Genomic DNA, 12,291 nt, shown 5'->3' with positions numbered 1-12,291 from the left:
AGGAAGGCGAGGCAGACGTTTAAGTTGAAAAAAACTAGGTGCGCACAAATCCAATCCTCCTAATCTCCCACTTTGGTCCACCTCTTATTATTCCTCTTTCTCAAAAGACAATAGGAAAATCTCATCAAAACCATAACCCTAATTTTGACCCCAACATTGTCTCTGTAGTCAGTACCTTACTGCTCCTTTTTGTCACATTCGTCACTGCTAGCTGCATGAACATTTCATGTACACCCTATGAAGCATCTAAGGGCTCAAGTTTGTAGCTTTTCATAATCTATATATATCTTTTGGGTGTTCTTTGAATTGTGTCAAATTCTTGCCAATTTGAAATTAACTTCATTTTACTGATGAATGCTTGAAGTCAAATCGTTTGTACTCTACAATGAATGATAAGAGGGTTTACTGATGAATGCTTGAAGTCAAATCGTTTGTACTCTACAAATGAATGATAAGAGGGGGGGGTGGGGTGGGTGTGAAATGGTAACTTTTTTGCATTTCTATCAGTTGGAGATCTTTACAGAGCAGTGAAAACGTAGTTTCATTTCCCTGAAATTTGTGGTCGTAGAAATTTTGTTTTGTTGCTAGTGTTAGTTGATTTCTTTTGCTGCGTTTTGTACGTGACCTGAATTTCTGTGGGGTTGTGTAAATTGATTATATGATAATGGTCTTGTGTAGAATCTGATATGGGAGCTGGGGCCGTTCAAACTTATTCCAATATATATGTGAGCTATGCAAGGTGTTGATTGAGGAGAGAAAAATCTTACAATGGCAGAATATGTAGCTTCACCATCGTGTGTCAAGCTGCATATGCAGAGAAGTTATTTTCAGCAGAGAGGTTGCATTGCCTGGAACTCGCATTTCAGGATAGCTCAAAGGTCTACTTGTGCTTATTTGCTTCCTGGCTTATTACTCTCTACTTTTGATTTGTGGCTTTTGCCCCACTTTTTTCGTGGGGATAACTTATTTCATCATTTATTAGTTTTTTTGTTTTGTTTTGTTGTTTTTTTTAAGATAAGAGCGAACAGTTATGTAAGTAAAATTCTGGTTGTTGATGACATAAAAGTCTGTTATGCAGGCTGTAAGTTCGGTGAGCTTTTTAACTTTTACCTTGTCTATTTTGGATGTTGAGAAGACAATGAGAACAACAGAAAATAAATTTAGAGTCTTTTATGCTATTTTCACTTTGCCGAAGTATGAAGGCCTCAACTACATCAAGTAGTTCTATTTGGTGCTGCTGAAAATGTGTTTTATTGGGTCATAAACAATGAGAAAGTTATATTATTTAAGATTCTAATGTATATTTATTTTTATTTTTATTTTTATTTTTTCAAAGTGATATTAATTATTATCTTCTTGCAGAATTATGTTGCCATTATCAAGGGGTGTTAACCCTTGATGTATGATTCTAAAACTGAAAATTAAACAGCAATGATGTTAATCTCACCCTTCTGTTCTATCTTTGCAGTTGTAAGAAGTATTCCCATGGAAGCTGTAAGGTTGTCCAGCGCTCAATGTGGAAAATGTGGGAGCTTAGTCATAGTTTATCAAATTTGAAACTAAGTCCTTGTCTCAGGGAGACTTCCTTGAAGTCTACTTGCTTGGGGTCTTTGGTAAACACTGATGGTGCAGCGGCCTCTGATTGGATACCCATTGTCGATCAAGTGCTTCTGATGACCAGTATATTTCTCACCTACACTGCTGGAGTTATTCCTGTTCAGAAGTCTTATCTAAATTGTCCAAACAATATCGACAATGATGATGTGGTCTCTGAAAGCTCAAACACTTCTGGTAGGTAAGGGTAAGCATGTCAAAGATGTCAAGGTTGAAGCATGTTCCCAATACATGGATGGCAAATTTCTTTGCTTCTTTGAAGATAGGAGTGTAGTGCATCTGATTTGTGTATTCCTTCTTTCTCTTAGTTACAAGGGACATCTTACCTTTAATTGCAGTGCCATGAAGAACGATGACCAAGTTGAATCAAAGTATGCCTTAGATGTAGTGAAAAGAAAACTTTTGGACTCTGTAAATGCTCTTGAACATGGCCGTAAGTTGGGGACCAGGATCCTTGAATTTGAAGAACACTATGCCAAGAAACCTTTAAGTTTGAATGCTGTTGCTGAGGGTCCAAGACTGCATTTGCTTTGGGCTTCTTTTCGGCAAGTTGAGGAAGAGGCAGGCACTGTATCTGTTGTTTCCTTTTACTATGGTTACTTTGCAGAACTTTTTCATATTAATAAAAACTGCCATTTTACATTCATAGATGACCAGTCATGCTGGTTTAGAAAACGCTATTGGGAACAAAGAAGAAAAAGTTGGTTCAATATCCTTCTTTCTTTCTTCCTTTTTTTTTTTGTTTTTTTTTTTTCTGTTTAATGGTAATCTAGATAACTTTCTGCTTATAATCTTTCTGGAAGTTCTTTTGAGAGTTATATGCTTATTTCCTAGTATGTGTGTGGAAGAGAGGGATGGAAGGGCAGAAAAGTATCATTTCTTCCTTTTGTAAGAAAGTAGGATAGATATGTCATTTGCTAATAAAATTTCTGGAAGAAAGTATTTGAGGATGTAAATAATGCCATACATAAGGTGACTGGCCTTGTTATGATGATCCCACTCTTCTTATATATACAACATTAGTCCATCGCTATGATATCTCTTTCTCAAGTTAGTCTATAGTTAGAATATTTCCTAAAGCTGGCATTCATACAAAGAACACCACTCTCGAACGAGCCATATTTCTTCAAATGCTCTTCCAAGGAAAGGGAGAGCCATCGGGAATTAACACTTGCGAAAAGATATGACCTCAAAAACCTGCCTTTTGGAAGGAATACATCAAATCTTATCCTCACCACCTTGTCTCAATCTAAGAGAATACAAAAGGTTAAAGAATGAAGTAATCAAATCCACTTCTTGATCTGAGAAAGGTGATACTCCACTGGATTACACTTGCACCATAATGGGGATGTATTTTCTTCCTGTTTCTTTGCAAAATGAATCTCATAATCCTCAACATTGACAGATAAATATTTAATACTTTTAGTCCTTTGAATTTATTTCCGCAATTTGCTGATTAAATGTTTTGAATTTTGTTTTTCAGGTGAGTAAAATCTCCCAAATTTCTGAAATGGCTAAGATGGACAATTGGTCTGCAATTTTTCCTGAAATCATGCAAAAATGCTGTCAGCCTATATGCATGGCATGGCTGGAAAAGGAGCTTCACCTCAAAGAGAGTGATACTAACAAGGTATTTTGGGAAGCTAAATGTATCGCCTTGTGTTTCATAATTAGCATGTTGGATGAAATGCCTTTGTTGTTCCCCATCTTGTCAGGCACTTGCCTCTCTGATATTTGAGAAGTTAAAAGGCGATGACACCGTTTTACAGAACATCAGAAAGTCAGGCAAAGAAGATCTGTATGCGGAATTTTTGTGCTTTCTAAGTTTTGGTTCTCTCAGGTAGATTCAGTTTTTATTGACTGCTGTATGTGGTTGTTTCTCTTCTAAAGAAGTTAACCAATCACTTGTATTGTACCAGTTATTGAATATTTCTTGCTTAAGTTCTCTTTTTGGTATTCCATTTATCCACTGCAAATTCAATCAAGCATTTTGTAGAATACTCCCTCCCTCCCTATATTGTGATTGTCTTGAGAAAGCACACATTTTAAGAAAGTGACATTAATGACTTTAACCATTTACTTTTGTTTATTTATTTTCATTATTACCTTCAAAATTGGATTAGGTTTTATTGTGTATAATGAAAGATGGTGTTGTGAGAAAAAGTATAAAACTTTAAATGCTATTGGCCATGGACAATAATTTTGGGACAGCCAAAAATAGAAATCTGGTCTACAAATTTGGGACCAAGGGAGTGTGCTTTTCCTGGGTACGTTCAATGGGTACACATGCTGCCAGCCAGAAAGAAAAGAAAGAAAAGGACACATGCAATCTGCATGTGTCTCACATATATCCCTTTTTAATTATTGAAAAATTTAGTAACTATTATATTTGTCTCTACGGTAAATTGTATTTTTGTATTGGGATAAATGGAGTACAGAGAAAGAGGATTAGATTTTCTTCATAAGAGCCAGAAGACAATGAAAAAGCAATGCAGTCCTTCCTCGATCGAGGAAAACAATTTAGAAAAAGAATATGAGGAAGATGCCACTAAGACTAGATACTAGAGCCTCAGGTAATAGAGGCCTTCTACAACCCTTCTTGATCTTATCCCACAAACATCTAATAATTATCCTGTGGGGTTAAAAAGAGACTAGCAACATGGATTCATTCTCTCCACAAGAGGGCTACTTGAAATTCTTAGATTTGTGCGTTGTTAGAACATCTTGTGAAAGTCGGTAAATCTAGGTGTCCAGAGGATGTAAGACTTAATTGTGTCTCATGGCATATTAATTGACTTCCAACAACCACCGGCAGCATAGTAAGCCCACCCACATTATGGTGTATGGCCACCTTATTACCTTCCTTTCTAGCTTGAAAGCCTTCCTACCTGACTAGCTGATCTCTCCCAAAGTTGAATTTCAAACAATTTTAGTTATCTTCCCGTCTCCGTAACTGTCTGAATGGCATTATCTCATCTTGCCCTTCCACTCCACCAGTCAAAACTTGAAGGAAGGCCTGAAATAGGAACCTCATTATGATAGTATTAATTACCAAGGAATGTACTTGTTTTCTTTACATTTTCTAAACTTTGTTGGGATTTACAATGCGCAGGCAGTAACACGCATATATTTTTATGTGATACTCAGTCTTCTATTTTATTTTTATGACTACTATTTTTTGAATTTGAATGTGGGTAAATAGTTGGTATCATTGGAGTTTCGGATCCTTAGGTCTCGTTGAATAACCACATTGTAATAGGCATTCTAGCAACAGGAAAAATCTGTAAAATGAATGGAGCCTGTGGGCATCAGGAGCCCATTTGTTAAAACAGAAGGTTGTTTTCAAACTCTCCCTTGACCCTCTCTTCTTGACTCTCTCTCTTTCTCTCTCCCTTTTTTGGTGAAAATATGTCTAATTCAAGTATAGTAATGGAGGTAGCACATAGTGTTGGTGTTAAGAGTAGGATTGCCTGAAGACTAGCTGATAATGTGTCTTAACAGACCATTTGCTAGAATTACTTTAGTAGCTGCTGATAACGTCTCAGATTCTTTCCATGCTTTTACCTGCATGTTTGTGCTGCAATTTATTATACTGCCACATTTGTGTTACATATTATTTTGTTGCTTGTTTAGAGTGCATTTAGGGGAGGCTTTGAGATTAATGTCACAGCTTGCTTTTGCATTCCATTTTTTTAACCAAACTGTAAGTGATATTTTCACCTTTAATGTGCCTTCATTTGCCTTTTAACAGGGACGGCTGCAGTTATGACAATAGCATATTTATTTTGCACGGAATTTCCATATTGGAAGATTTGGTGATAACATTAGCTGATGGGATTGCAAGCATATTTTTGGAGCTTATTTCTGTTGATGGCAATTTGTCAAATGAAATGAATAGACTGGGTCTGGCATTATGTACTTTGTCGACCCGGGCACTCCAAAAATTACGCAATGAGGTAATGTTTGTGAGCTTAGAATAATGAGTGTTCTTCTGACTCTCTAATTTAGTATTTGGTGGGCAAGCTTGTAACCATGGCAATACATTTTATATTCCAAATTTCTTTTTTGAAACATATTTTCAATTTAATTTTTCCATACTTGAGCTAGTTATTGGTCAGAGTACTAGAGGTATTGACCTGTACTTAGGCACCACACAGGTTCATAGTTCAGACATATGATAATATATCCTTTAGATAGAACTCTGCTAAATCCAATTAAATCTTATGTCCTGAACTACTTCCAACAGTTGTTGCCACTGTACTTGAGGCTGCATTTTTTGTTTTTGTTTTTATTTTATTTGCTCTTCAGTCATCTCTCACCACCTTGACCTGTTCTCTTTGAGCGTCTTCTCTCTCTTTCTCTACCCTTCCACCCCCACTTCCATTTTTTGGTTTACTACAGAAGTCTTCTCCTGGTTTTACCTTAACCCAACCTACCTGTTGTTGCTGCAAATTGGTTGTTATTGCCTCTAACAGAGCCAACAACTTTTCCTTCTTTTATGCACTTGTGCTACCTTACGATTTTCATTAAATGTATAAGTTCTTATACTGCTACATATATGTGCTGGAAAGAACTGGGTTCTGTTCCCATTACATTTCACTTGGGATGTTTAGTAAATAATGATTATAGGAGAGAACTGTTACTTACATATCTTATAGTATTTTGTGTGTGTGTTCAAGGTTTGGTGGCGGAAATTTTGGGTTTTGTGGGGGGTGGCTACGTTTCAGCGGAGCTATATAGGTGAAGTATAGTTATATAGTAAATCATTCTATGTACTTGATATGTTTTTGGGGTTTTTTTGTTACTTGTTAAAAATATATATATTTCTTGGGTTTTGGAGGCTGAGAAAAATGAATTATTTTCCTGGAAAAGGAGGGGGGGTCGTTGTTCAAAGGGGGAGAAGGTATGAGATTTCACATTGTCTTAAAAAAAAAATTCTATGAATTTATTTATGTTATGTTATACTGCTATTTGCTATATGGATTTTAGCCAAAAAGTCCCTCACGACTTACAAGCATGCGTCTTTTAATAGGTGGCTTTGAACCAGTGGCTGTTTCAAAATGTGGAGGCAATTGTATCAATGTACGAGGATCGCTTTGACCTATGCACCCTTAAGAGCCAAGTCATTGAGGTACCAAGAAATAGCCAGACACAGAATTATAGTTGGTGGAAGAGGCTTACCCTGCAAAAATCTGAAACTGTGTCATCTCGAATGCATCAGATTTTGATTAGCCAATTTTCCATGTCTGTAAAGCGGACGAAGGAGTTAAGGGCCCTGCAAGGATGGTATGTTCCTTCTCTTTGCCCCATATCTTTTGGCCCTTTTATCCGTAGCACATAATTGCAACCATCAGTGGGAAGTGCACTGTTGCTTGAAATAACCATTGCAATTGTTGGAGATGTGAGAAATTAGTCACTATTGTCATTCATTTTTATTGTATCTCTTTAACATTGATGGCAACCTTCTGTGCTTGTTAATCCATGATGGAGAGTTGTTTTTAATAGGCCGCTTCAGTCTAAAAGAGGCTGGATTAAGATGAGATTTGCTGTGAAGTATTGTGTGACCCTCTCATTCTAGTTATACTTGCCTGAGTATATTAACAAGAAGTTTTATCATGCGCTGGTGAGGTTCATGGATTTGAATTGAGGTGACCCAATACATCGTATGTTGGAGGATTTCAGACCTAGAAAGTTTTATCATGTCTAGAGTTTGACTTGGGATAGTGCCAGTGAGAGTACACTAGTTGGTGCTTGCATAGGTTCACTCGAGGAAGACCAGCGACTTCATGAATAAAAAAATTGATGTCATTCGATTAGTTATCTTGCTTTAATTTTTAATGCGATTTTAACCACTTGAGGGAGCAGATAATGATTTGTGTACCCCAAATGGTTTTGAATCTCGGAAACGTTGTTGTGCTTTCAGTTTCTCTGACCAATTTAATTTCTGTTCTAATATAGAGAAAAGTACACTTTACCCCCTAAAGTCTGGGGCGATTTTCAATTGGACCTCAAATGTTTCAATTTTTGCAATGCACCCCCCCAAATTTTCAAATTTTTGCAATTCGACCAATTTTATCTCAAAATTTCTATATTGCCCCTAATATTTTATTTTTTAAAAAAAATTTTAAAAAAAAATTTGGGGTGGCTACGCCATTTGTCCATTTTTGTACCCAAAATTTTTTTTCTTATAAAAAAAATAAATAAATAGGGGCAATATAGGAATTTTGGGATAAAATTAGTCGAATTGCAAAAATTTGGAAGTTTGGAGGGTGTATTTCAAAAATTGAAACATTTGAGGTCGAATTAAAAATTGTCCCAAACTTTTAGGAGGTAAAGTGTAATTTTCCCTCTAATATATCCCTTTGGAGATTATGGGAGTGGTCTTTTGGGCAAGATTACTGTGCCAACTTTAGAAATAAATGTGTCTATATGCACATGCACCTATGTAGTATCTGTGCAATTTAAGAAAACTAGTGATTCTTCCTTAAAGCTGGAGCAAATGACAGGAGTTGGGTACCCTTCCAATCTATTTTTTGCTACATTCTTCAAATATTATTGCTTCTTCACAGGTGGTTCTGTGGTCAAATAAGATGGGTTTGCCTTCTTAATACTGTTAAATTTATGTGTTGCAGGAGATATTACTTCAGCCTATTGCTTGAGTTATCTGACATCAGCATGCCCTTGATTAGAGCTGTTATTGACAAAGTCAGCAATGCCATCTCATTCTTTCTAGTTTGCTTGATTGGGAGGTCATTAGGACTTATCTATACTGGAATTAGGCAGTCACTGCGATGGAAGTGATTATGTAAAAGGGATATTTTTGTTGTTCATCGAGTTTTTGCCAATCAAAAGAATGTGATTTTGAATCTTTCAGATTGAAATCTTCAATTCTTTTTTCCCTGGCCATTTGAGGCTTCCCTTGATTAATAAATTTGAGAATCTGAATCAAATTTGAGGTTGGCATCATTTTTGGTACAATCAATTGGTATCAAATGGACCCTATTCCAGTTTGTGAGAATTAACTGAAAATTTAAGAATTATGCAAACTCCCACGTTAATTTGTACAACTCTTACTACAATTCTTTTACAAACTTACAAAGTAGTTTTACATGATTGCTGACATGGCAAGTATTATGTAAACTGTCACGTTAATTTGTAAGAAATTTGTAGTACTTCAAGCAGCATTCTTAAAGAAAAGAAAGGGAGCATGTGTTAATTATTAATTTGGGACACGAGTAATGATCAAAGAGTAGTTAATCAATCATCTACCTAAATATGTCAATAATAATTGTGCCTAAATTGGTGCTATGTGTTCCTTACGTGCAATTTGTGAGAAAATGACAGGCACCTATATCTATGCTATTACTTTTCAAAAGATCACAAAAGCAAAAGTTCATTTGGGTGGATAATACTTGTGCCCTACCATCTTTACATGATAATCTCTTTTGTTTAAGAAACTTCTGATTTATAATGCTAATCAATTCATGGTGTCCACACCTTTCTATAAAAGCAAAGTTCCCCACTTTCAGGTTTCACCTTTTAACTTCATGGCCTAATTACAAGACTACAATTGCATGTATCTCCTTCTTAGAAATGCAAGTGTTTATTTTCAAACATACTTTTTGACGTAGCAGTGAAAATTACTATTGACTTTTGAATTCAATGGTGATTTTTACTGCAGCTCAACTCGTGAAGTCCCAAGAAATTTACTATTAATATTGAATCTCATCTAAACTAAGAGTGAGGGTTTAAGGAGAGAGAGAGAATGGTACCCACTTTTGTATATAGCTCATATGCCTAATTGATCTCTAATGGGCCAAAAAATTATTAAAGAAGTGTTATTAGAATCTCAAAGATTGTGCAGTACAAGTAAGCAATCTAACTTATATGTGAAAATTAAGTCTAAATACTTTGAGAAGCCCTGCAGGTCTGAAAGAATTAACGTTTTGGATGATGCTTTTTTTGTTTTAGAGAATAAAAAAAAGTATTTTGATATGACATACAGGTAAAATTAATTTTAAATATTTTGTGTTTTAACGATCAAAGCCAAGTTAAAAGCTAGAAATGATTTTTAGGCGATCTAAACGAAAAACCAAACCGGCTTCTAGAGGTATTTTTTATTGAGAAGTTCATGTTAAGAAAATTAGCAGAGAAAAATAGAAATCACAAGAAAGGAGGAGGCAAAAGGCCTGATTACAGGTTGATGAACCATCACTATCCAAACCCTAGAAAGAGAAAAATAAAAAATAAAAAAATTGTACTCTAAATTCTATGCTAAGGAATGGACATCTTTCACAATCAAAATTTTGAATACATAAATAAGATACCTTTTTTATGTATCATTGTAGTTGTACATGCAATTGGAAAAAAAAAATGTTTGAAATTATTTTGTGTCTGAGTGGACCACAAGGTGGTCTTGTCCACTTTCCAATCTTTAAAGAACTTTATTGCATGATTGCCTGGTGAAAGAAACACAACATCAGACCAGTCAGGCAAATGGGAACTGTAGTGATTTGATGTCGATAACGAAATCTTGATATGCAATCGATTTCATTGAAGAAAAAGTGGGTGGAAATTGAAGAAAAAGGAGATCTTTCTTTTATGGATTCTTCCTTGAAGCCTGTGGGTTCATATGTCAATTATCCAGTAAAAAGTATGTAGGTTCATGTGTCAAATGTCATCCCCTAGCTAGGAAATAATAATAATAATAATAATGTATCAATTGGTCTTTTTTTTTTCTTGCCTTTCCTCTTTCATTTTTCATTTTGTTGTTAATAAGAAACTGTGTTCAAACCAAAATAATTTATTTCATATTAGGCTGGCACAATTTAACCCTCATCTTCTAAATTAGGATTTACCAAGATCATAACAATCTATTACGTTTTCATGTAGACATCCATAATGGCCCACTCTTTGGGAGTTTTCGTTCCAAATCTTATAGCCCTTTTCTACTTTTATGGCGGCTTTAATACCAATGTTAAGTAGCTAACCAATACGCTAAAAGCTCTAGAGCTGATTGAACACGGAGAGTTACGCACTTAAACATATCCCATAGAGCTCTAAAAACCCTAGGGGGCACTATTAAAGGAATCAACATACCCAATAGCCTCCTGAGTCCTGATCTTGGATTTTGGTGGATAAGTACTATAAAAAAATAATGAGCCTATTGCAAATTGTATAACATTACGTGCTGATTGATTTTAAATTCAAAAGGCGTTCTTGACATTGTATTGTGTATCAAAAGGATACCACCAAGTCAAATAAATAAACCTAGCTACTCTCGCATGTTACCCTATGTAAGTGTTGATTTGATTTCCCGATTTCAAAATGTGTTGTTTGGCCGGTGTTTAAAAAAAAAAAAAAAAAAAAAAAAACACCTAAGACATTTTTCCATTTCAAACTGTACCCATGCATTTTTACTGCACAAAAACATATATATATATTTTCATGTTTTTAAACCGTCATTTAAAAAAAAAAAAAAAAAAATTCAAATGGCACATTTCACGACCAATTCGAGGAATCAAATGAGGTGTGTTGAACAAAGTTTGCAATGTCCTGTGGCCTGTCGGCATAGAACAAGCATGCACGTAGCAAGGGGCTGCTCGAATTATTGGTGGAATTGAAATGGATTAAACTTAATAAGTATTATATATATATACTCTTTGCCCTCCTCAATCATCTACTCTTTATGTCACCAATAAGATAAAGTATGCAGCCAGAGTTACGTGTATATATATGTGTGTGTGTTCATCCCATGATCACTCGACTTTATGACTCAAGCAATAGCTATCTTTTCAACTCTATCTGCGCGTGCACTACAATTCTTTTATACAAGAGAAACAAAAGCATAAATTAAACAAAGAAATCTCTCTCTCTCTCTCTTTGTTCCTTGCATTATTTGCATACTTGTAATTATCTCTAAAGTACTATATCACTAAAAAAAAAAAAAAAAAAAAGGAGATTTGACTATAATTGTTTGAATGGTGGCCCAAAATTTAGGGGCATTATTATCATAAAGCAAGCAGGATCCTCAATCAAAAGGTAGCACCGGGGTACCATTTTTTAGCATAGAAAATTGGGTGGCACCATTCCTCTTGTATATATTTGAGAAATTATAGAAATTTTGCTTTATATATATATATATATATATCTGTGTGTGTGTTGATCTCTTACATAAGACCTATTTGAAACCTTGAGGGGTTCCACAAGGTTGGTGTTCGAGATTGTTATATCAGGAAAAAAAAAGAAAAAAAAAAGACATTTTGATCTGACGTCCCTAATTGCGTATTTCATGCATGCAATACGAACAACTTATTGCAGTCAATCTCATTTGGGGATCGCTATTCCCTAGTAATCTAAGTGCGTATAGATTACGCTAATCTAAGTGCGTATATTGATCATTAATCCAAAAGACGTACCCAAAAAGGGCACAAATATGTTAATAATTTTATGTCATACCAATTGCAGCTATAGAAAAATCTTGAAATGAAATTGATTCTATTGCATTATTGTCCAAATGCTATATACCACCATTGACACCTAATTAGAGAGCAGGTTTTGGGTGACTTCTCATGGAACGTACAGCAGGCTTTTTGATGGCTTCCATGCAATCTTCTTCTTCTTTCTTTTTCTTTTTTTTTTTTTTTAAAAAAAAAAAAAAAAAATTTTTTTTTTTTG

The 12,291-nt window shown here is 35.1% G+C and overlaps 1 protein-coding gene across 4 annotated transcripts; it reads left to right on the top strand.

Moving 5' to 3' along the window:
- Positions 1 to 176: 176 nt before the first annotated feature.
- LOC132165700 (uncharacterized) lies at positions 177 to 8,569 on the top strand. 4 transcript variants are annotated; one of them, XM_059576364.1, is made up of 9 exons: positions 177 to 258; positions 679 to 878; positions 1,469 to 1,795; positions 1,953 to 2,175; positions 3,098 to 3,244; positions 3,330 to 3,454; positions 5,366 to 5,570; positions 6,647 to 6,900; positions 8,247 to 8,569. In XM_059576364.1, exons 2-9 carry the CDS (start codon positions 769 to 771, stop codon positions 8,413 to 8,415), a joined length of 1,560 nt encoding a protein of 519 aa, XP_059432347.1. In that variant the 5' UTR covers positions 177 to 258; positions 679 to 768; the 3' UTR covers positions 8,416 to 8,569. The 4 variants fall into 4 exon arrangements, with proteins under 4 accessions (XP_059432347.1, XP_059432346.1, XP_059432345.1 ...); XM_059576363.1 differs by having other exon boundaries at positions 1,953 to 2,184; XM_059576362.1 differs by having other exon boundaries at positions 1,923 to 2,175.
- The last annotated feature ends 3,722 nt before the right edge of the window (positions 8,570 to 12,291 follow it).

Source organism: Corylus avellana, chromosome ca11 (assembly GCF_901000735.1).
Source record: "Corylus avellana chromosome ca11, CavTom2PMs-1.0".
Taxonomy (NCBI): Eukaryota; Viridiplantae; Streptophyta; class Magnoliopsida; order Fagales; family Betulaceae; genus Corylus; species Corylus avellana.
The sequence above is the reverse complement of the archived record's forward strand: the minus strand, read 5'-3'. Positions and strand labels throughout refer to the sequence as shown.

What these genes read in the sequence shown, in the direction of transcription:
- LOC132165700 (XM_059576361.1), top strand. Translation starts at nt 769, where the DNA reads ATGGCAGAATATGTAGCTTCACCATCGTGTGTCAAGCTGCATATGCAG. An exon ending in CTAAGTTTTGGTTCTCTCAG is followed by an intron (nt 3,455 to 5,365) that starts GTAGATTCAGTT and finishes GCCTTTTAACAG; the next exon opens with GGACGGCTGCAGTTATGACA. An exon ending in TTAAGGGCCCTGCAAGGATG is followed by an intron (nt 6,901 to 8,246) that starts GTATGTTCCTTC and finishes TATGTGTTGCAG; the next exon opens with GAGATATTACTTCAGCCTAT.